Source organism: Ooceraea biroi, chromosome 10, assembly GCF_003672135.1.
Source record: "Ooceraea biroi isolate clonal line C1 chromosome 10, Obir_v5.4, whole genome shotgun sequence".
In the NCBI taxonomy this organism is placed as follows: Eukaryota; Metazoa; Arthropoda; class Insecta; order Hymenoptera; family Formicidae; genus Ooceraea; species Ooceraea biroi.
This window is the reverse complement of record NC_039515.1, coordinates 4651719-4676004: the sequence shown is the minus strand read 5'-3', so window position 1 is coordinate 4676004 and position 24286 is coordinate 4651719. Positions and strand designations below refer to the sequence as shown.

The following is a 24286-nucleotide window of genomic DNA, read 5'->3' as shown; positions in this document are numbered from 1 at the left end:
GTGTGATCAGAGCATTCAGCGTCCGGGGAGACTTGATCAATAAACAAAGTTGTTCTCGCAAGATAGTGTCTTATCATTATAACGAGCAACGTCATCGGCAGTTTGCTTAAGACAAAATTCAAATACATAATTATATTTACTGCCCGCAGCTAAAGAATAAGTCTTCATGTTTTTAATGTAATCTATATATATATTTGCGGAAGGTGAAGCGAGGCGAGATGACAGGGAGAAAGAGAAAGGGTAAGGATGGAAAGACCATGGAGACCATCGCATACTATCACGAGAGTTCCGGCAGTTCAGTAACATTCGAGACATCGAAGAAGAATACTCTGAAATACTGTCACGATTGCAATTTCTCCGCTCTCGTACACGCCACACGCTACGCTCGCAGTAATTTTCCTTCGGACTCGAAGCTATACCTGTACGGCTGTACTGCATATACACTGGCGGAAGTGCGGACGCGGACCAACCGACCATCCCCTCGCCTAGAGATGACTCGACTTTAACAGTCGTCTCTACTTTTGCACACTGATAAGAGAGTTGCGGCGGAGTTATAGGCAGGCCTTTGTAGCTGCCGATGTAGTTGGGGATACGACTCGATTCCGCGTCGGTCAGCTGTTGCGACTGTGGTCGTGATGGGAAATTCGTATTGGTAGCGGTCAGAGGAAGCTTTATAGCCAGACGCAGCCCTAGTCGTGGTCCGTACGCGAACGGTGACGTTCTGCAGCTTATTAGTTCATTCGCGTTGGTGGACGATCTGACTCATCCGACGAGAGAGGTTTTGCCAATTGACCAACGTGAGTAATTGAGAGACGATCAATTAATTCAAGTTCCCGCTCTCTATTCGCGAAGAACATTGCTCAGATATCAGAAACTTCGGTAACTGATCGCTTTTACTAAATGTATATGATTGAGATTTCATCCATCCGCGTGATTAATGTCGTTAACACGTTTCTAGTGTTTTCCATTTTACATTGTAATCGAGTGTTACGTTGGTATCTAATTATAGGAGTGGAAGAAGTATTATACATTTATACAAGTATTATACCACGCAGAGAAACATCTAGCATTTTCACGGAATAATTTTGAGTTTCTCCGAGTAAACTTTAAAAAAACTGAGTTCTTTAGAAAACTTATTTGGTATAAATCGATAATGTTACGGTATATGAAAAAGTATGTATATGACATTTTGTTTTCTTTTTCAGTGTTTATAGTTTAATATCAAATTGTAATAGAATTTCATTTATATATTTAAATTATCAATTTATAAATTTAGTTAGATTATAAAATATTATGATCACCTAATAAAAAAGAATTTGTATTAATTAACAAAACTGCACAGTTTAAGCAGGTGTTATAAATCAAATTATTTATAATAATGTAATCTATAAACACTTAGTAAATTAGTAATTAGTAAATTAACAAATTAAAATTACTAGAAAAATTTTTTTGAAAAATGTTTTAGGTGAGAGATTCATTAAGAATAGATTCCTTATAATTCATCAAGATGAGAATTGATTATAAAATACATAAGAGGCGTATGTAGGAATAGGAAAAGAATTTTTAACTCAAAGAATGTAATTTATTTGTATTTATCTCATTATGTATCATATTATGTATTCATCACATTACATTATTGTTTTTTCATTATTTATTATCTTATTTTATTATTTCATCATATTTAATTAAGCAAACTGCTATTTAATTCATTAATCCTAATTTTAATACATTTAATACATTTGATTAATCTATTCCTCGATCATCAATACAAAAAGTTTATTTCATTTTTATCCAACAAAGAGATATATTGTAAGATTTATAAAATACTAACTGTAATCAATATTATAAATAAAAAGACTATTTGCGCATCTGCGGAAACATTTATATTATAGTACATTAATTTTTATTTAGTATTTATAGCACACTAAATCATTTTCCATATATTTAAGTAATATTTAAACTGTAAAGCAAAAAATACCCAAGATAAAATTATCTAAAGATATAATAAATCTATTTGATCTTTTACCTCTTTATCTATTATTGTTGCAAGTATCACACGTAGTTAAACAGAAAAAAATTAGATATCGAAGAGAGCAATTATCGTAACCAGCGCAACTAAGAATCTTGTTTTCTTATCATGACTTCGTATATCATGTATCTGACATACACGCAACATACGACATAATCGTAGCGTTGCTCGTAATGACACCATTGTAACTCATTCCTCTATCAAGATAGAAGGTCGAATATCCATGTCATATGAACTTACATATTTCCGATTGCTGTGCGATTCAAGAAAAGAGCACACAGTAAAATGTTCATCTCAATAATAATGTATTATTTATGCATAATTATATGTTTCCTGAAAATAAAAAAATGACTAATCAATAAATGTGAGGTCAAAGGATGCAACAATTTACATACAATTTTGTCGTCATCATAATCTCTACATAATAAAATGATACTCTGTGTAAAGTTAATTATTGAGAAATATACGATCAAAGTGTGTGACATTGTAAGATTATCTCTCTGATATGCAAATAATGGTACTATTTTAAGACAGTATAACTGTGGGAGTGTAAGGTAAAAGTCCCAATAATTGGCCACTTTAGAAATACAAAGACAATATATCTAAAATTTAACGAAATATTAAGATTTTTATTAAAAATAGCTTGCATATATAGAAAGATATTACTATTTTGTATCATATAGAAACAAAGAACTTTCACAATTTTTGCAGTATTGAATTAAAATTTAATTAAAATGTGAGTAGATTTGATGTCCCAATACATGGCCATCAAAAAGCAATATGTCCTAGCGTCCAATTATTTAAGTCCCAATAACTAGCCATAATATTTGTAGCATATTCAAAATAATTTTATTGTAAAAAACTTTATTCTGAGAAGGCGAAATAAGAAAAAAGTTAATAAAAAATGCAAATAATAAGTTTATACTTATAATTATACTTATAGTTTATACTTATAATGCAAAGAATAAGTTGACTACTTCAAAATTTATACTATACTTATACTACATATCATACCAAATGAAGTAAAAAAATGCATGAAACTGAAAAAGTTTATGTAAAGTAATAAGACAATGCTATAATGCAAAAAATAAACTGAAAAGCAATTAAAATTTTTGGGTTATATAAACTGCTTGACAGTTGCTTGCAGAAAATGAACTATAAAACTTGCATAAAACGTAAAGAAACCTATACAATCTTATATAATATTGATACAAGTAACATTTAAGATTAAATATACTTACAAGTTTCCACAGAAAACGTTAAAATGAAGCACGAAAATTCACGTGTCGGTGGTTAGGTATTAGGACATACCATATGGACATAGGATTTTTCGTACCAATATATAGCCACGTAAATATTTATTTGAAAAATAATTTAAATATCAAATTTTTCCTTTTCTACTTACTAATTATAATTTTAAGATTCTATAACTATTTTATTTACGCAGATTAATCTAATATTATGATAATTATCATCTTAACAAGTACTACACTTTTCTTAATAAAATTGTAAGGAATCTAACAACATTCGCGGTGCACTCGTTTGCAATAATTTAAACTATTTTTCTTATATTTTAAACAAAACGTTTTTACCCACAATTTTTTCTATACGATACTTAATAATCAAATAAGATAAATCAGTAAAAATATCTTCGTAATATTGTATATACAGTTTAATAAAAAATATAAATCCCATCAATGGCTAGGTAATGGGACGTGGTTAGTCATTGGGACTTTTACCTTAGTTTGTCGGAATACATATATGATCAGAATAAATAACGATCGACCATGATCAACGATAACATGATTTCTAAATGACTACGATACATATTACTTGTTATTTCAGCTTTTTGTAATGCGCCGTACAAGACAAACATTACGTAACAATGCAAGTGCGTAATGTCATATAAGAGTAGTACTATTACATTCAATTAGTATCGGCAACTCGCGGAAACAAAATGACAGATTTAAATCGTCTATTACAAGACAATTATTTCAAGTATTTACTTTGCTGCAAGAGAACAGAAAAAGATATGTTCGGCAATATTAGCGTGATTATGCAGAAGCATTATATTATTACTTTATTGCTATCCAAGACAGAATGGATTCTCTGTGTCTACTCAGTTCCTTACTTGTCTGCGATTAAAGCAATTAAACTTTTATTAATGTTTTATAGGTCGGGCTACCAAGAAGCAGCCATGGTGAAAGCATACAACGGCGCCTTGATCCTAGCGGACGTACTGCTACTTATTTTGAAGATCTTATATTATATCTTCGAGAGCGTGTATAAGTTCTTTGTTCCAACGAAGGAGAAGAGCGTAGCAGGCGAGATTGTTCTGGTACGTATCACACTATGTACATCATCGAATATTAATAACTTTACATATAGCGTATCGCACAACTACATCCTTACATAGCTTTATTAATTTCATTAATCTGCCAACTTGATTAATTCAAAAACTCAAAAAGATATCAAATACAGAAAACAAGTAATACTTACTTCGTGTACAAAAGATTAAATGAATCAAAAATTTATCTTCTTGTGTTAAGAAATCTTACGAAAATATAATCTGAAAAAAAAATTAAATAATAGAGTTATTAATAACATTTTTGTTACAGATAACAGGCACGGGTCATGGTATCGGAAAGGAATTGGCAATTCGTTATGCATCCCTTGGCGCGACAGTGGTATGCTGGGATTTGAATCAAGAAACTAATGAAGAAACAGTAAATGAGATCAAGAAAATGGGAACAGTCGCAGTGCATGCGTATCAGTATGTTCACTATATCGTTTGTTTTGCTTGCGATAAGAACAAAATCCGTACGTCATAATTGATAGAGACGTACGTTTAATATATCAGAGTACACAGTAATAAAATTTTGGCAATATCTTTATCTTGTTGTACAGATGCGACGTGTCAAAACGAGAACAGGTTTTAAGCGTAGCCGAAAGAGTCAAAAAGGAAGTAGGTGATATCACTATTTTAGTTAATAACGCTGGTATAATGCCTACTCATGCATTTCTCGATCACACAACCGATGAGATTAGACAGATCTTTGATGTCAACGTGTTAGCTCACTTCTGGGTAAGCTAAAAAAGTAGTATAAAAACTCAGTTAAAGTTGTCAGGACAAAAAAGAAGAGGTTCTCTTACTTATAATTATAATTTAAATTGTGATGCTGCAATCGTTAATGCGTAAATGACGAGCTGACTCAATATCATTACTTTGAAGCATATCAACACGCGCGTGCAAATTCATACAATAAACAACTATAATATACAAGATATTTCTTTAGATACAAAAAGCTACAATATCAATTGGATTCTATCGTTTTCAGTTGCTGCAGGCATTTCTACCAAGCATGATCGAAAAGAATCATGGCCATATCGTTGCACTATCGTCATTAGCAGGAATCGGTGGCTTACCAAATTTAGTTCCTTATTGCGCTTCGAAATTCGCAGTCAGAGGTGAGTCGACTTGTATTTAACAAATTTAATGTTGCAGTTTGTGAACGAACACGCGCAAGCAAGTACAAGCAAGAAAATATATATCGGTATTGTATTTGCAATCTACACAATGTATGTTAAAAAGGTTTAACGATTTTTCCAATATGTTGATATATACGTATATTGTAGGATTAATGGAGGCGATGAGTGAGGAATTACGAACATCTTCCAAAGGAAAATCGTTAATCAAATTCACTACTATTTATCCGTATATGGTAGACACTGGACTGTGCCAGAAACCAAAAATAAGGTAAATATATGATATTATAAAACCGAAAAACATTATGCAATGTATGAAACATAATTCGAAGTCATTTCGTTAGTAATAATTGTAAAATGTATGTGTATTACGTAAATTTTTAACGACATAGAGAAATTAATTTGTAAAATTAGATAAGTGATATAAATTCGTGATATTTATAAATCACAGAGATAAATTCACACAGATACATAAGAATAATCATGCAATTGTTAAATATAGTTATATTTTTACATGCAGACTAAATTTTTGGATGCGAGGTGAGCTATTATAATTTTCCTGTGACAGAATACATGTTACAAAGTAAAATCATAAATAGTTTATTTTTGTTTAGTTTGATATATCTTTTTATCTTTTATTCAGCTTCACTTGATTTCTGATGATTGTGTAGAATGTGAAACAATATAACAAAGTTTGCAAGAGGTTTAATGATTATTACCGATAGTTAACATCTCAATTTCAACAGGTTCCCGAATGCAATGCCGTTGGTTAAACCGGGACAAGCAGCTTCAGAAATAATTTCTGCACAGAGACAAGAGTACCGAGAAAGATCTGTGCCTTCGTTTTGGTTCGCAATATCTTCACCACTAAGGTAACTGCATCGCAATGAATATTTATAAAAGTGTTCGAATAGTTAATAAATAGTTTTAAAATGTATGAAAGACATATCAACAATACATCATAATCCGGTGTATTAATTTCAAGTAATATATAATAAATAATCAACTATTCGATACAAATATGAAATAATTATCATGTTAAATTACTTTTTGTCAATTATAAGATATTATTTTTTTATCTTTGAATATAAATTGGAGATATATGTGATATATAAATGAATTATTACATTTTCTATTAATACTCGTATTACGTTTAATGAATAGAATTTTGCAAAACAGACAAATGAAATTAGGAAACATAATAGTAAAATATACATATATTTTCATTTTAGATGTTTGCCGGATAATGCGATATACTCCTTAATTGACTTTTTCGACACTGGTGTTTGCGCAACCAGCTAACAAATAGCTAACAGAAAAAAAGAAGCCCTGTATTCATCTTTATAAAAAAGCCACTTTATTAATTCGAAAGAAATTTGTAAACAAAATCTTTTTATATAATTCTCCGATATATTTCCGGTACTTGCAAGTAGAAAGTGATTCGCAGTTGCCGACAGCCCTTACATTGCGACCTGTCAATACGTTTTAAATGTAAGATACTTACCTGTCTTTCCCTCCAATATTTCTATATTACACATAAAAGTGCAAATAATTATCTTGATTAATCATTGATCAACTTGATTGTTGTAAACGAATGTGTGATATATATGTGGACGCGCAAGTATAAGTGTTTTATACATAGAGATAAAAGTAAAATATAAGCGATATGTATAAATAAACGTTTTATATAGGATATGGAAACAAATTAAACGTTTCATTGTTGTTCTAATAATATCAGCACAATATATAAATAAATTAATCGTGAGCAATAATATTTTATATTACCAAACTGATTAAAAAATATTGATATAATAAATATTAAATATTATATATTTATAATAATGATACAATCGCACTACTACAAATGAAAACTGGATTCAGCAATATACTTTTCAAATGTATTTCTGTATATGTGTTCTGTATGTGTGTGCATGTAGACGCGCGCTATATTGTTATGCAATATATTATTAATAATACATATACATTTCGTTATTATGTGTTTTATTATTGTATGACGAAATACAAGATGTGTATAGTGGTTGTTAATATAACTGTTGTCTCATATAAATAAAATTAATTGCGAATATTATGTTAAAAATCTTATGCATCATATGCATATGTTTTATTAATATAAATTTGTTTTTTTCTGAAGATGATTCGAATTTCGATATAATATTATAAGATATATGAAAGAAACAGAAAAAGAAAGAAAGCGAAAAATATCCATTACAATTATATTATGTAATTATATCAAAAGTACCCTTGCAATAAATTTCTTTAAAATTTATACGGTAACATTAATGTCACCGATGATATTTTTCGCTTTCTTTCTTTTTCTGTTTCTTTCATATATCTTTCTATACAATGATGATATAATAATGTATAATCAAACAGCAAATGTATAAAGATTATTAATAATTACTTTTTATATAACAATAAATTGGTTCTATGTATTTACTCTAATTGTGGTTATTTGCGATAAACTTATTTTTTGTTTTTTGTGACAAACTTCTCATCGATTCAAACAGTTGTCATGTCTCGTGTTCCTAAACTAAAAAAATGCTTCCAAGATGAGTTTTGATTGATTAAAACTGATAGTGTCAAAGTTATATCAAACGAGATATACTCGTTTCGTTAACGATGTCGGAAACCTATTTTATATCGATATCGCTGAGTTACAGAATAACTTCGTCGTTACAATATCGCTATCGCTAGCGCAAGCGACGACAGTCGCTACATAACGATAGCGACATTGTCGTTAAAAAGTTAGAGAACAGGTATACAAATATTTGTTAAAAAAGAAGCTGTTGATTTCGAGTCATCTGTTATATACCCAGTGAACAGGAAATGTGCAAGATGCCGGCAAGATGCCTGCAAAAAAATAGGGAGATGACGATAAAAAATTGCGCAAAATGTCCCATGCCGTGATGCAGATCGTGACGGTGTTCTTTCCTCTAATTGGTCGGCTGTCATGTGACATGCGCCATGTTAATACCGCGTTATTCAAATGTCGTATTTATCTGAAGGTGAAATGAGAACGTTATGTCAATTGCCCATTATAGAAAAAGGTCAAGTTAAATTAATTGCAGAATCATTATTAATGTAAACGCAAGAGAACAAATAAAATACACGTAATAGGAGAGGTTAATATAAAGAAAGCAATATATATATATACAGTTATTTATCCGATTATATATACTTACAGTCACTGTAGGTATATATAATAAACTGTTATTGAATATTATTAAATATTAATTAAATATTATGAAATATTATACAACAAACTATTACAAATATCACAAATTGCACAGATAAAACTAAAACATTGGGTACTACAGTACTACAAACACGCTTACATGCTTTGTAGTACTGTAGTACCCAATGTTTTAGTTTGTTGTATAATATTTCATAATATTTAATAATATTCAATAACAGTTTATTATATATACTTACAGTGACTGTAAGTATATACAGGGTGGGGCAATAACTATTACCACCTTAAATATCTTCTAATTTATAAGGTCCAGAGGAAAATTTATGTAATCAAAATTATACGGTACGAAGGGGGCTAACATATGGCGATAATAATTTTTGTCCTGGTGGAGGCGCTTCGAAGATATCAAGGTCACCTTCATTTTTTTAATAGGTTCGGTATGTTTTTTTCCATAATTTTATAGAGGAGCTTAAAACAAGTACGGAACTCATGACACAAAATTATTGAACAAGATTAAATGTAAATGAAAACGATAAAAAATACATTTTTATATTAAATGAAATTTACGTTTAAAAGATGTACAAAATGACGCTTTATTAGTATGTTTTGTCGGAATGTTTTGATTTTGACATTCCTCATAAATGAGGATCAACTTGTTCTTCAAACGGATACATCGATGAAAATAAATAGTGACGTAAACTTATTTCAATGAAAACAAAGACCCTTTGAAGGCCATTTTAATAAGTTCACAGGATAAGATAAACATAAAAAGTAGTATCGATAGATAAGTCAATCGTGCAAGATGTATTCATTTGAAGAACAAGTCGACATGATGGAGAATGATCTCATTTATGGAGAATGTCAAAAAAATTCAGTGAGGGCGCAAAATTTATACGCTGACCGATATCCTAATCTCACTCAGCCTTCGCGTCGAACATTTAAAATCCTATTTATTTTCATCGATGTATCCGTTTGAAGAACAAGTTGATCCTCATTTATGAGGAATGTCAAAATCAAAACATTCCGACAAAACATACTAATAAAGCGTCATTTTGTACATCTTTTAAACGTAAATTTCATTTAATATAAAAATGTATTTTTTATCGTTTTCATTTACATTTAATCTTGTTCAATAATTTTGTGTCATGAGTTCCGTACTTGTTTTAAGCTCCTCTATAAAATTATGGAAAAAACCATACCGAACCTATTAAAAAAAATGAAGGTGACCTTGATATCTTCGAAGCGCCTCCACCAGGACAAAAATTATTATCGCCATATGTTAGCCCCCTTCGTACCGTATAATTTTGATTACATAAATTTTCCTCTGGACCTTATAAATTAGAAGATATTTAAGGTGGTAATAGTTATTGCCCCACCCTGTATAATCGGATAAATAACTGTATATATATATATATATATATATATATATATATTGCTTTCTTTATATTAACCTCTCCTATTACGTGTATTTTATTTGTTCTCTTGCGTTTACATTAATAATGATTCCGCAATTAATTTAACTTGACCTTTTTCTATAATGGGCAATTGACATAACGTTCTCATTTCACCTTCAGATAAATACGACATTTGAATAACGCGGTATTAACATGGCGCATGTCACATGACAGCCGACCAATTAGAGGAAAGAACACCGTCACGATCTGCATCACGGCATGGGACATTTTGCACAATTTTTTATCGTCATCTCCCTATCTTTTTGCAGGCATCTTGCACATTTCCTGTTCACTGGGTATATTCATCGTACACAATAAAAATCTGCTTAACCATTTGAGTGCGATCGCGCTGTTCAAATTTTATAAAAAGTACCACTGCATGTGAGCTACGAATGTGAGACGCGATCACGCCACTTGGTATTTTTCATTGTCAGCATAAATCGAAACAAGCGCGATCGCACTGCGTGGCATTTTTCGATAAAATTTTTTCAATGATCCGTGATATTCAAACGGTTAATTTCCAAAAAGGATTTTCCACTATAATGTATCATTAAACAGAAATAATTTTTCTCATATATTACTTCTTCGCTGATACAAACGCGAGAAAACATGGAGATCCACGGACAATCAGGAGAAATCATAGACAAACAGAATGTGGTAAGTAAAGCGAATTTTACAATAATATAAATCAGTACTATGCAACAAATAAACATTCTAAATATAAATATGTTCCCTAATTTAAATTTGTTTTTGAATAAGTTTATTTTAACAACTTTACATTACTTTGATTGGAAGATTATTCATACAAAATTATAAAACACGCTCTTTGTCACAGGAAAATTGTTTTCGTTACTAATAATATAAATATTAATATAATTAATAATGAGATATGTATAATTAGTCCACTTCTTAAAGTAGTAGGCAAATTCATCTCTAAGGGCCGATTGTTCCAACTTCTTGGTAAGTTTTACCCGACAGGTACTATATCTTTATCTCTTTTTTAGGACTTATCTGAAAAGAGACAAAGGTATGCTACCTGTCGGGTAAAACTTACCAAGAAGTTGGAAAAATCGGCCCTAAAGGAATTAACATTTTCTTCTATCACAATATTTACAATCAAATCAGGGACTTGTTAAACAAATAAGAATGAGGTAAGCTTGTGATAATGTAGTGTCATTAAATGTTTTGCGATAGCAACCATTATAATATATACCATTATAATGTGATTTAATTTAACAAATTGATTTATTGAATTGATGAATGTTTATAATAGTCATTAATGGTAAAACAATTAAATTTTATTTGTGAATAGCGTTTTTGTAAAATCGAGTATTCTTTCATCGAAGAAAGCAGCATCACTAATAATCGATGCGCAGAAACAAAATGCAAGATATAAAGGTATACCTTCGCATTGGTTATACTTGCTTAGATATGTAAAGTCGTCGTTGAATAAATTTAATCATTGTGCATGATATGTCAACAAATCATGCGCGATATCAATTACAAATGAAATCGGTTCTATATTTTTTCTAATCTAATATTTAATAAATTCTAATCAATTCATACACTCGAGAGGCAACCATTATTTTATTTCTATTTATCCATGTTCTCCATAGACATTTTTATAAAACGTGGATATATAAGAAGAATAGAGTAACGGCTATTTTTCTAATATATGAATATACATAATAGATGTAGAACTGATCTGTGTATATGTATGTGTGTATGTGTGATAAACATCGCTAACGGATAATGTTTTTCTTGCAGATTCGTACCCGCTAAAGTATTACAATGTATAATAGACTTTATCTGTCTCAACATCGAAACATAAAAAATATGTAATGAGAGCATAATAGATTATATGATACTGATCTGTTGGCAAATCAAGAATACAAAAAAGACCATTACAAATGAAGCGATGTAAATCAAGAAAAAGGGAAAGTGAATCTACAATTACCTGTAAGATTATCTATAAGAAATCTATTTTTCTATCTATATTTATCATATAGATATTTATTCATATGCTAGGGAAGTAACAATTATTTCATTTCTGCAAGTCCTATGACAATTATTTTATTGTAAATATCTACCCGACAATACGTCGTAACTTTAACAGTACAGCCTTCGAAGAATAAAAAGTACGCAAAATATCCAAAACAAATCCTATCTAAATTGTTACAGTTTGTTATCAAATTAAGAAGATTGGTGAATTTATTTATACCGTTTTTACAATTGTGTAACTTTATTTGGAAATATAATTATTCAAGCAAAATCGATTATGTATATGAATGGAAAATAATTGTACATTTGATATATTACATATTTATATATTAATCTTCGATTATATAGTAAATAAGAATATTTTTTAAATATTTAATTGAGTATGATGTTATTAATAAAGACGCGTAAAGAGTGAGTAAAAATTTGTTTATTCTGTTATTCTGTTATCTATCAAATATTTGTCTCCAACAAATGAAATATTAAAAATTGGAGTATCAGGATTATAGGTTTAAAAAAAATAGAAAGTGTTATATTCTTTTCATTGTGTAACATAACCTTTTAGGATATGTTACACAAGAATTTGATGTGTTTAGATAACTTTCTCTTTTCACTCAGCTTACGTTAATTGCTTGCAAAATTTTATGTAACGTGCAAATATTTTATAAGAAGTGAGAACTAATAAATACAATCGCACGTATGTACAATATGTGTGCAATACTGATTTATATATTGTCTCGGCGTTTTTTTTATTTATTTTTGTTTTATAATCATTTTATAGTTGTTTAAAATCATTTAAATACGTAATTATTTTACATGTATATAATAGCACATATGGAGGCTGAACGAGGAACTACGTTCATCTAATAAATAAAATAAGTAAAAATAAGTTCCATTATTTTGACAAACCTGATCCAGCGCTGATATTTATCGGATTTGGCAAAACAATATTAATGAAATCGTTGAATGATAAAAATAACATATGTAAAATATATGTATATAAGTTAAAAAAGGAATCGTCGCGTCGGTAGTTTGCTGAATATATTTACATTGGATAACATGTGCATAATTATATCATAGATACAGTTATGCTAATTTCTGGCGTATTTACACATCATACCTAAAAGTGTTTTTTATATATCCAAGATTGCGACTCGATAATCTGCGAACCTGCTTATGTATTATAGTACATATGTGAGTCATGCAATACCTCCACATCAGCAGTCTCTTCTTGGATATCAACCAGGAAACATCGCTGTTTCCTGCTACGAGATTCTATTTTCGAAAGTTAGCAAACTTTATTACACTAAAAGGAAGGACGCAGATATATAAAAGGAAAAGAACGTGGATATAATTGTTGACCTTCAAGTATTCGATCGATTACATCCGACACTATAATCAGGCACGTGAACTATATTCGTGATCGTCAATACTTGGTTACATTGTTGCGAAGACATACGGTGAGTTTCCTATCGTGTTTGAATAATAAAAAAAAGTTCTGTAAATCTATAAACAACAGTGGCTTAGTGAAAAAATCATTTGGAAGAAAGATCAAGTCGTACACGTAAACTATTTCTTTGTGAAATTAATAAACTTACACATGTTATGTGCGTAGATGAGAGCATACTATGGCTACGATCCAGTTGACGTTTTTGCTTTAGAACACTTTCTATCCTTTTTCTTCTTTCAAATAAAAAGATGAGAAGAAAGTGTTTTGCAGCATCAACTGAAATGCAACCTATATATATCTCATTCAAAATATATCTGAAACATGAAATATTATACAATATATATTTCTCTCAGATGCACATTACAAAATACTTTTGAAAATGTGATAAAAAATATAACATATGGAAAGTATACACGTTGCATTTCCACCTAAAATTTTTCTTATAAAGTTAACGTACGGTATTCTCTCTTAAAACGGTTAAAACGTAACTATACATATGCATGTGTGTTCAATAATAAATGCTATATTATACGTACAGATTGTTGTGCAATTATTAAAATGATATTAATTTTTGTATATAGACCCAAATAATTGCTTAAATGATTAAAGTTTTAATAAAATTTATATTTTGCACAGTTTTCAAGCATATATATGTTTTTACTAAAATTTTTTTTATCACTTACAAGGAGATAGCAAGAATTACAAAATACCAAATTGAATGAGTCATGTATCATTCGAAGGAGGAGGTTGAATATAGCAAAAGTGTAAAAGGGTTTGAGTGCATGGGCTTTCGTTTACGAGAAATTTGCAATTAAGTATAGGAATATTCATAGCTCTGTAAGTTCGATAATAGCCTTGAATCGTGTAAAGCGTGGTGACTGAGTAGCTAAGGCGTGCATTATGTTTTGTCATCTCCGAGGAGCGTTCGAGTCCTCGCAGTAGTTTTTCAAGTTTTTTTTATTTTTTAAAAATATTTTTTAATAGTTTTACAATTGTTTATAGTTTTTCATAATTTTTGTATAATGTTAAACCACTATATTTTACAATTTAAATAATTTTTATTATTCTTTGTAACAAAAATCATGCACATATATAAAATATAATCGTTTCTATATAATAAAAAATAACAAGAATTTACGTTTGTTTAATTGTTAGTAAATTATAATCAGGCATTGCCATACAATGTTGTGCACTAAACTTAAAGTATAAACATTGGAAATAACCAGTGAAATTCTATGTAAAATGGGAGTATTTCTCTTTATATATTATGTCGAATTTTGTGGCATGAGACACGAGTAAAATGAAGTTTTTGTTCCTTCGTAAGAATACATTCTAGAACAGGTATCAGTCTGTCTGTGTACATATCGCGCCACAACTTCAAAAAACTGTTAAGGTCCTTGCACAATAGGCGATAGCGATAGACGAAAGTCGGAAATTTTGTCGCTATTGCCTGTTCTGTTTTCCATTCTGCATTGACATGCATTTTCTAGTGTTGGAATTCTCTGTTTCTATTGCTGTACTATCGCTATCGCCTATTGTGCAATGGCCTTTAACGTTGTGATATATCTATATGGTACAGGTATACAAATAGTGGATTGTGGACCAGTATTTTTTCGAATAGTGAGCAGCAAGAAAGTTTCCGTTCTCTTTGACACATGTAAAGTGAAAAAGTGAAATGCGACCTACTTGTGTTTTAAATGTTTTTATGGTAATTTTCGTCCACAGTATTGTACGGCAATGACTGAATTTTATAATAATTAAACAAACGTGAATTCTTGTTTCATCAGAACTGACGTAAATAATAGCCGTGAAAGCTTAAAGTTAGCAAATTCTTGGTATTTTTTCTTAGATAGAAACAATTATAATTTATATGTGTGCATGATTTTTGCTACAAACAATAATAACATTACTTAAATTGTAAAATATGTTTAATATTATACAAAAATTATAAAAAACTATTAACAATTGTAAAACTATTAAAAAATATTAAAAAATTTAAAAAAAACTTGACACTTCTCGGACGGAAATAACAAAACGTAACGCGCGCGCCTTAGCTGCTCAGCCACCGCGCTTCACACCGAGTGAGAGCTAAGTTATCGAACTCTTATCATAGAGCTATAAGTGAATATTCCTATATTTGCAAATTTCTCGTAAACGAAAGCACTCAAACCGTTTTACACTATATCCAACTTCCTTCTTCAAATGATATGGCTCATGGCCATTCAATTTGGTATTTCACAATTCTTGCTACCTCCTTGTTAGACAGTCATGTCAGTTATATAATATACACTCACTCCCAAAAAAAGTAGTACACTAAAATTTAGGGAAAAATTTACCAACCTTCAAATGATCATAACTTGGTAAATAATGAAGATAAAAATATGTTCAAAAATGCAAAATGAAGCTTCAAGTATCCACTTTAAGAATATTTGAATAGCAATTATGGTCGGCCATTTTATTCAAAATGGCGGATGACAAAATGAGAGAATGCAAAAGTGATAACCGAAAATCCGAGTTTGTCACGGTGCATGGCGTGAATTAGATATCGCAGCCTAATGGGACCAAATGCAAATGAAAATATAGAGTGTTATCTTTAAAATGCTTTTTACCGAGCTCGATGCGATCATTTTTCGCTGAGTTGTGCAACTTTAAAAAAGAAAACACTCTGTTAAGTAAATTTGGAGTATCTCAACAAAAAATGATCGCATCGAGCTTTGTAAAAAAGCGTTTTAAAAATAAAACTCTATACTTTTATATGCATTTAGTCCCATTGGGCTGCAATACCTACTTTACACCATGTGCCATCGCAAACTCGAATCTTCATTTATCAATTTCGCATGCTCTCCCTTTCCGCCATTTTAAAAAACTCGTCGTGCACAATTTCGATTTAAATTGCGAAAAGTAGGGTTTCAAAGCTTTAAAACCGTTTTTGAAATTTTGTGCTAGGATAGTTAGGTACCGAGATATTCAATTTCGAATTTGCAATATCGTCGATTCAGCAAGGCCTAAGGAATTAGAAAACCCTGCGGTTCGTTTAGTTCTTTTATAATTCCAACTGCTGCGTTCATTATTCTTTATATTCCAAATCTTTCTTATGTGGTGTGTGCGTGTGTGGGTGTAGGTGTATGTAGGTGTGTGGGTGTAGGTGTATGTAGGGGGGGGGGGTGTCACAAGGATGAGGACCCCGTGGTTCGTCAGTTCCACAGTAATTTAAGACTCCAAACCCTCCTTGTGGTGTGTGTGTGCGCGCGCGCACACACACACCACAAGGAGGGTTTGGAGTCTTAAATTACTGTGGAACTGACGAACCACGGGGTCCTCATCCTTGTGATGCACACACAAATTTTAGTGTATCGCTTTTTTTGGGAGTAAGTGTATATAGATGATGCGTAAATTTTAACGAAAATTCTGCCATCCATTATATGGATGACCGAGTTTAATAATTTAATAATTTAAATAGTTTTAATAATTTAAATAGAAATAATTTTATTAGCTAGTTGTAAAAATGTATTGAATAAAAATAAAAGAAAATATTATTTGTATAATATAAATTAATATAAGAAACAAAACATTAACATTGCCATGGGCACAGACTGAAATTGACTAGGCAGTCTAAATGTTGATAGATCAATTTATAAAATTTGGACCTCTAATTTATCAACTAGTATATATAATCCAAATAGATGATTAAGTTTGGTCCGCCAGAATACATCAACTATAGTAATGTTTTTGTCAACCCAACTTTATTGTTAATCCAATTTTATTGTTAATCCGTACGACGTTTCGACCAGTGGTTTTGGTCCTTTTCAAGTGAAATACAAAGTTGTCTTTTCCTACAAATAACCATTAAATAATAACAAATGCCGCTTTAATATTACAGCCACTAAAATTCAGGTCAGCAAACATAGAGCATTTAATATACATAATTTTGATTGATCAGAGATCAATGTTCTTCATTACGAAAAACACCTGCGTAAAAGAGAAATTGCGGAGATGATATTTATCAATCGTGATGTAGAAGCAATCAATTTACAAAAAGATACCAAAAACCTACCTAGATGGATACCTAGATGGTAATCTATTTACAACACTGTTTTGAAAAACATCTAGCTTTGTTCCTTTGACTTCAGTTATTTGCTGATCTCCATCACTTGCTGACGTGTTCTCTACATGTACGCTATGTCATTTCGTTAGTGTCTTTTTCTGGCAGTAAGTGCGTTTATTATGAATTTTAGTGACTGTAATATTAAAGCGGCATTTGTTATTATTTAATGGTTATTTATAGGAAAAGACAACTTTGTTTCACTTGAAAAGGACCAAAACCACTGGTCGAAACGTCGTGTACGGATTAACAATAAAATTGTCAGTTGGGTTGACAAAAACATTACTATAATATACAGGGTGGCCCACATAACTCTTAACAGCTGAATATTTCGGAAACTATTTGTCAAATCAAAAAGTTGTTCATAAGAAAGTTTTATGTATTCGAGGGGCCTTTCTAACTTCATAATTTCAAACGGAACCCCCTATAAAATGTTAGATGGTTGGGTTCTACGGATAAAAACAAGTAAAATTTATTAAAAACATTTTTTTGTCAGATGTTTCTGTCAAAAGATATGACGGTGTAAAGTTTCGAAGCTACACGAAATCAAAATCACAACACACTGTTTGTTTATTTATTCAATTTATTAAATGTTCAAAATGTCCGCCATGGACTTGTAAACATGTATTTATTTGAAGCAACAAATTACTCCTAACATTTTTTAACATTTCGGAAGTCACTGAAGCGCAAGCGTCGCGTATCCTTTGCTTCATATTCTCTTTCGTCGTTGGCGGTTCAAACATAACTTTCTCCTTCACATATCCCCACAAAAAGAAGTCTAATGGTGTCAGATCGGGAGATCGAGGAGGCCATTGAACAGGTCCACCACGACCTACCCACTTGTCTCCAAATTTTTCGTGTAACAACTGTTTGGTGATGTTTGCAAAATGTGGCGGAGCGCCGTCTTGCTGAAACCACATTTTCCTTCTGATGTGTAGTGGCACATTTTCCAAAAGCGCAGGTAAATGGTTTTGTAATAAGTTACAATAACTATTACTCGTTACAGTTTCTTCAAACAAATATGGTCCAATCACAAGGTCTCCTATTATTCCGCACCAAACATTTAAAGACCACCGATGTTGGAATGGAATTGATCGCATCCAATGAGGATTTTCAACGGCCCAATAATGCACATTATGTCTATTCACATGCCCTGAATTCATAAAAGTAGCCTCGTCGGAAAAAAGTATTTTGTACAGAAAGTCATTATTTTCCATAGCATCATGTATCCATTCACAAAATGTTATGCGGCGTTCGTAGTCTGTCACCAAAAGTTCTTGTGATGGAATTAAGTGGTATGGATGATATCTATTCTCTTTCAAAATTCGTTGAATTGAAGAACGACTGATATCCGATGCTCTGGCAAGTTCACGTTGACTAAGGTGAGGATTTAATGTAATTGCACCAAGAACATCAGCACTGTTCCTCTCATTAGTAATACTTTTACGTTTATTGTGAGTTGTACGCAATTTACCATGTTCACGAAGCCGCTTTTCTAAATTAAAAAATGACACGTGCGATTTTTTAATCCCATAACGTTCAAAACACATTACTGCTACACGCCGATAATTCTTTTGGCATTCACCTAACACTAATAACATATTCACTTCCGTATCAAACATAGTGATAGCTATGATTTTCACGGTGCTAACTGTTTGAATAGTAACTTACAACTGACAAGATTTTCATGAATAGTTAAATTGACCTCAATGAATGTATGAATGTTTATGTTTATGTTTGAATCACCGACGAAAGACAAGGATACGCGACGCTCACGTTTCCTGTAGCTTCGAAACTTTACACCGTCATATCTTTTAACAGAAACATCTGACAAAAACATGTTTTTAACAAAATTTACTTGTTTTTACCCGTAGAACCCAACCATCTAACATTTTATAGGAGGTCCCGTTTGAAATTGTGAAGTTATTCCCTGCCACCCTTAAAGGAGGGCAGGAGGTAACTTCATATTTATGTAGTTAGGAAGGCCCCTCGAATACATAAAACTTTCTCATGAACAACTTTTTGATTTGACAAATAGTTTCCGAAATATTCAGCTGTTAAGAGTTATGTGGGCCACTCTGTATATAAGAAATAGAAATCCATTAGGAAAATTATTAATTACGTCAGTACTGATGGCTTCTGGATAGATACCGCGTTCCATGACAGTTTGGTGCTAAAGTTATTAATTTTTTTCAGTTCGCCATGGCTGAAACATATAACCACTTACATTTCCTAGTAAAGATATTACAATTTGCTTTGCAAATTCTCTATTATATATGTGAGAGCGTGTATTATAATATTTTTATCAATCGAAAAGAAAAAAGCGTGTCCGATGAAATTGTTCTGGTACGTACGAAATATATGGTACATTTAAGTTTTATTACCAATCGAATATGTTTTACTTAATATTGCACATTTTGATAGGTAACAGGTGCAGGACATGGCATAGGAAAGGAACTGGCGATTCAATATGCAAATTTGAATGCAACAGTCGTATGTTTAGATGTGAATGAAAAAACTAACGAGAACACAATGCATGAGATCAAGAAAACAGTAAAAAGTCCGATTTATGCATACACGTGAGTTGCTTTAACATATATTTGCTCTAATATTTTTTTCAAATATACAGATTGTCTCAAAACTGGAATTACTGATCATTTTATGATTCTATGGAACATTCCAAGATAAAAATTCTCTAGCTAATACGAAAATAAAAAATATCGGTATATACTTTTAATTAGAAAATGATTCAAAGTTTTTTTGATAATATTGAAATTATCGTAGAAATATGCGCATTAATAAGAATTTCTTTATAAAGAAATGATTCCTTCTTATGTGTATTCTTTTTCTATATTATATATTCCTTCTTATATGTAACACGTCATTTCAACATTGCATACTTAGATATGCATAATCTAAAATTAAAAATAATCAAATATATGCTGCACGACATTTCGACATATCTGAACGCATAATACTTTAGTCCTATAATTAATGAGCTTTAACTGTGTCCCATTTCAAAAATTATTATAGCCTTAACATTTTCATATTAGAATTTTTATCTTACAATGTTCCATAGAATCTGTCCTTGAAATTACTGCTGATGGTTTTGCGGCGTCCTGTATACATATATGACAATGAAACATTTAGCGAAATGGATAATAGCCGTTTTATATTACAAACATTATTGTTGATATACTTTTATGTAAACGAACATATAAATGTTACATCATACCTAACATTATTCCATATTTAACATGGTTGCCGTAATGTGATTGGAAAACCGGCCACTAAACCCACTCATAAACCACTAAACCTTTTTATTTTTGTTATTCATAACATAGATTTCCTTTGTCTTTAGAGAAATAAATTCTTAAAAAATTGCAATTGTACTTGCGTAATGCTGGTCCTTCACTATGGTAAGTGGACCATACATAGTGAATCCTTATATAATCGCGCGCGTTAAATACCTGCATCATTTTAGTGAGGTCATAGCATGCATAATATCATATAACTAATATTTTGATAATATTTTTAAAAATTAATTAAAAACATCTTACCTGTGTGAATACGTAAAACTGTGAATATTGCAAAACATCCATACAGGGTGTCCCAGGTTTTAACCGACAAACTGCGGGAGCATATTCTACTAGTGGAAATAAGAAAAAATTCTTATATCGAGTTTGCTTAGAAATGCTTTATTACAAAGTTATAAACCAATATTGAAAAGAAATATGAGATAAGTAACAACGGATTTTTTCACAAAAATAAAAATTATCTACGCAATGATTTAGTGACGCATTTCAAAATGTTGTCCTTGCACATCGATACAAGCTAGACATCGACGTAGTACAGAATTTGTTACAGTACGACGTTCCTGAAAATTTTGTTGCATATCAGTAACTGAATTAGTAATTCGTTACTTTAAATCTTCAAGCGAGATTACTTCTGTATTGTAAACTTTATTTTTTAAAGTTCCCCATAAATAAAAATCAAGAGGCGTTAAATCGGGCGATCTTGAAGGCCAGAAAACCGGTCCTCCTCGACCAATCCACCTATGAGCGTAATGTTCATCTAACCAGTTTCTAACTTGTCTAGCATAGTGCGATGGACAACCGTCTAACTGTATCCAGCTGTTTTGGCGAAGATTTAAGATTCTTTCCGAGCGTCGTCGGTGTCTTAGAGCTGAACGAACATCATCATATTCATTCAAAGGTCGAAATGAACCCAAATTACGTAATTGCAAATGGGCACATAACATAAACATCTTCGACCTTCCAAATTCTACACTATGTTCCGTTGTTACTTATCTCATATTTCTTTTCAATATTGGTTTATAACTTTGTAATAAAGCATTTCTAAGCAAACTCGATATAAGAATTTTTTCTTATTTCCACTAGTAGAATATACTCCCGCAGTTTGTCGGTTAAAACCCGGGACACCCTGTATATCTATATATCTAGAATTAATATTTACTTTGATTGAAATCTGATTATCCTTTCAGATGCGATGTGTCCAACAGAGAAAATGTCTTTGAAGTAGCTAAAAAAATTAAGGCAGAAGTCGGAGACGTTACTATTTTAATTAACAATGCTGGCATAATGCCTTGCCATAGATTTTTAGATCAAACAGTCGATCAAATCAAACGAACATTTGAAATCAATATAATGGCTCACATTTGGGTAAGTTAAAATCGTAATGTATATTGAATAAATTTTTTGTTTTGACAAATCTAATAAATCTGACAAAACAATAATATCTTAACTGAATCTTTTTTTCTCTTAAACGAATAGTAGTAACACGCATTAACTTTATATAAATTCTGACTTAATTACTATTCAGGAATTATTAACAATGTAAATAATGTAAAACGTAAAACATGTAAAACTGTGTATAAGTAATTGATATATAAAGTAGTATATGCTATGCGCTTATGTAAAATATTCAATCAATTCAAATACTTGCAGATGTTGCAAGCGTATCTACCTAGCATGATTGAAAAAAATCATGGTCATATCGTCGCGCTCTCGTCAATAGCAGGACTTTCTGGAGTTCCTTACATAGTTCCTTATTGCGCTACAAAATATGCTATCAGAGGTAAATTCAACCGTATAAATTAATATAATATAAATATGACTAATAATATCTAGATATCATAACATGTTCTTCACTTAAAAAGATTTCAAGATTTGAAGTATAGTTTAATTTGAGAGAAACGTTGTTTCTTTAAATACTCACGCAAATATTCCATAGGTTTAATGGAAGCGCTTAATGACGAATTACGTCTAAGTAGTGACAACAAATCTTTAATCAAATTCACTACCATTTTTCCTTATATGGTAGATACGGGACTTTGTAAAAATCCAAAAGTAAATGTGGAGTAAGTTTATAATAATATTATTATATCCGGGTTGGAGTGCTAGTGTGCGCGTCGAGTGGAGCACGCTCGGACGCGACAAATTAATGCAACGAACGAGCACAATAATAAACATAAATATAAGAGTTGATTTTAATGAGATAAACAGAAGACAATAAATATTTTATCTTTCTTCTAGAATACCATTCACGTCATTAGCATCACCGAAACGTGTAGCTGCAGAAATAATCAAAGGGCAGCGGCAAGACATTGTTGAGAAAGCTATACCATGGTATTGGTTATCTGTGGCTGAATTCGGAAGGTAAATAAATAACAATGCATTTTGTTAAATCTCTATAGGTTCATCCAAAATTATAAGTTTATATACAATTTCTAAAAAAAATTTATTCATATTTTGTGTAACACTCAGCGTATCATGCATCGTACATATTTTCGTAATTATTTCGATTTAATATTATTTATTTGATTTTAGAATTTTACCTGTAAATGGACTGACTTATTTAAAGGATTTTTTAAATTCTGGTCTCGAGCCAGATAGTTAATCAGTACACAACACTTGTACAATTACATTGCAGGAAATACTCAAAGGTTTGCAAAAACCATCAACCTCAGTTTTGCGTACTTGCATTTTTTCTCCTTAAATGCTTATAAAAAATTCAGTCAAAAATATTAAAGATGTTAGACATAACTGAGAAATACAATCCAAAGTTAAACTGAAATTTGTTAAAGTAATTACTCTTTGCTTAAAGAGTGATTACTTCATATAAAATAGTCATTGTCATTCGTTCAAAAATGAATAATTCACAATCATATTATATTAAATGCATTCAATTAAATTCTGCAGCAAAGCTCTTATATGTATTTTAATACTTATGTATATAATAAAAATAATACAATATATTATAATAATTAGATAACATAGAATATATAACTTGTTTAAAACAGTAATCTTTAATATTAAATCATGTAATAACCAACAATAACCGTTATTTATTATTAAAAATAATACATATAAATAGCTATTTTAAAATACGTACTTCTTTGAAATATTGCTACATGTAAAATTTATATAATTTGTTATATTTATCTGTATAAACTTGCTCTGCGTTTTATATACAAGGTGTCCCGGGTTTTAACCGACAAACTGCGGGAGCATATTCTACTAGTGGAAATAAG

The 24286-nt window shown here is 30.8% G+C and overlaps 2 protein-coding genes and 1 long non-coding RNA gene across 5 annotated transcripts; all 3 read left to right on the top strand.

Moving 5' to 3' along the window:
* The first annotated feature begins 375 nt into the window (after positions 1 to 375).
* LOC105278205 (17-beta-hydroxysteroid dehydrogenase 13) lies at positions 376 to 7604 on the top strand. Of its 2 annotated transcripts, XM_011337105.3 has the most exons (8): positions 385 to 797; positions 4205 to 4367; positions 4648 to 4802; positions 4937 to 5114; positions 5368 to 5497; positions 5666 to 5786; positions 6262 to 6387; positions 6748 to 7604. In XM_011337105.3, the coding sequence occupies exons 2-8, from the start codon at positions 4227 to 4229 to the stop codon at positions 6815 to 6817; spliced, it is 921 nt and encodes a 306-aa protein (XP_011335407.1). In that variant the 5' UTR covers positions 385 to 797; positions 4205 to 4226; the 3' UTR covers positions 6818 to 7604. The 2 variants fall into 2 exon arrangements, with proteins under 2 accessions (XP_019886893.1, XP_011335407.1); XM_020031334.2 differs by lacking the exons at positions 6262 to 6387; positions 6748 to 7604 and adding an exon at positions 6036 to 6084 and having other exon boundaries at positions 376 to 797.
* A 2568-nt stretch (positions 7605 to 10172) lies between these two features.
* On the top strand, positions 10173 to 12018 carry LOC109610901. Its single transcript, XR_003407157.1, has 4 exons — positions 10173 to 10840; positions 11188 to 11334; positions 11496 to 11581; positions 11951 to 12018. It is a non-coding gene; the product is annotated as an uncharacterized LOC109610901 (long non-coding RNA).
* A 960-nt stretch (positions 12019 to 12978) lies between these two features.
* On the top strand, positions 12979 to 24130 carry LOC105278223 (short-chain dehydrogenase/reductase family 16C member 6). Of its 2 annotated transcripts, none has more exons than XM_011337152.3 (8): positions 12979 to 13641; positions 19930 to 20079; positions 20158 to 20312; positions 22238 to 22415; positions 22701 to 22830; positions 22987 to 23113; positions 23289 to 23411; positions 23583 to 24130. In XM_011337152.3, exons 2-8 carry the CDS (start codon positions 19936 to 19938, stop codon positions 23650 to 23652), a joined length of 927 nt encoding a protein of 308 aa, XP_011335454.1. In that variant the 5' UTR covers positions 12979 to 13641; positions 19930 to 19935; the 3' UTR covers positions 23653 to 24130. The 2 variants fall into 2 exon arrangements, with proteins under 2 accessions (XP_011335454.1, XP_011335455.1); XM_011337153.3 differs by lacking the exon at positions 12979 to 13641 and adding an exon at positions 19026 to 19115 and having other exon boundaries at positions 23583 to 24128.
* Positions 24131 to 24286: the final 156 nt, after the last annotated feature.

Coding starts and splice junctions, on each gene's coding strand:
- LOC105278205 (XM_011337105.3), top strand. CDS start 4,227: ATGGTGAAAGCATACAACGGCGCCTTGATCCTAGCGGACGTACTGCTA. Junction 4,368..4,647: donor TAGCAGGCGAGATTGTTCTG/GTACGTATCACA, acceptor TTTTTGTTACAG/ATAACAGGCACGGGTCATGG. Junction 5,498..5,665: donor TTCGAAATTCGCAGTCAGAG/GTGAGTCGACTT, acceptor CGTATATTGTAG/GATTAATGGAGGCGATGAGT.
- LOC105278223 (XM_011337152.3), top strand. CDS start 19,936: ATGGCTGAAACATATAACCACTTACATTTCCTAGTAAAGATATTACAA. Junction 22,831..22,986: donor TACAAAATATGCTATCAGAG/GTAAATTCAACC, acceptor AATATTCCATAG/GTTTAATGGAAGCGCTTAAT. Junction 23,412..23,582: donor TCTGTGGCTGAATTCGGAAG/GTAAATAAATAA, acceptor ATTTGATTTTAG/AATTTTACCTGTAAATGGAC.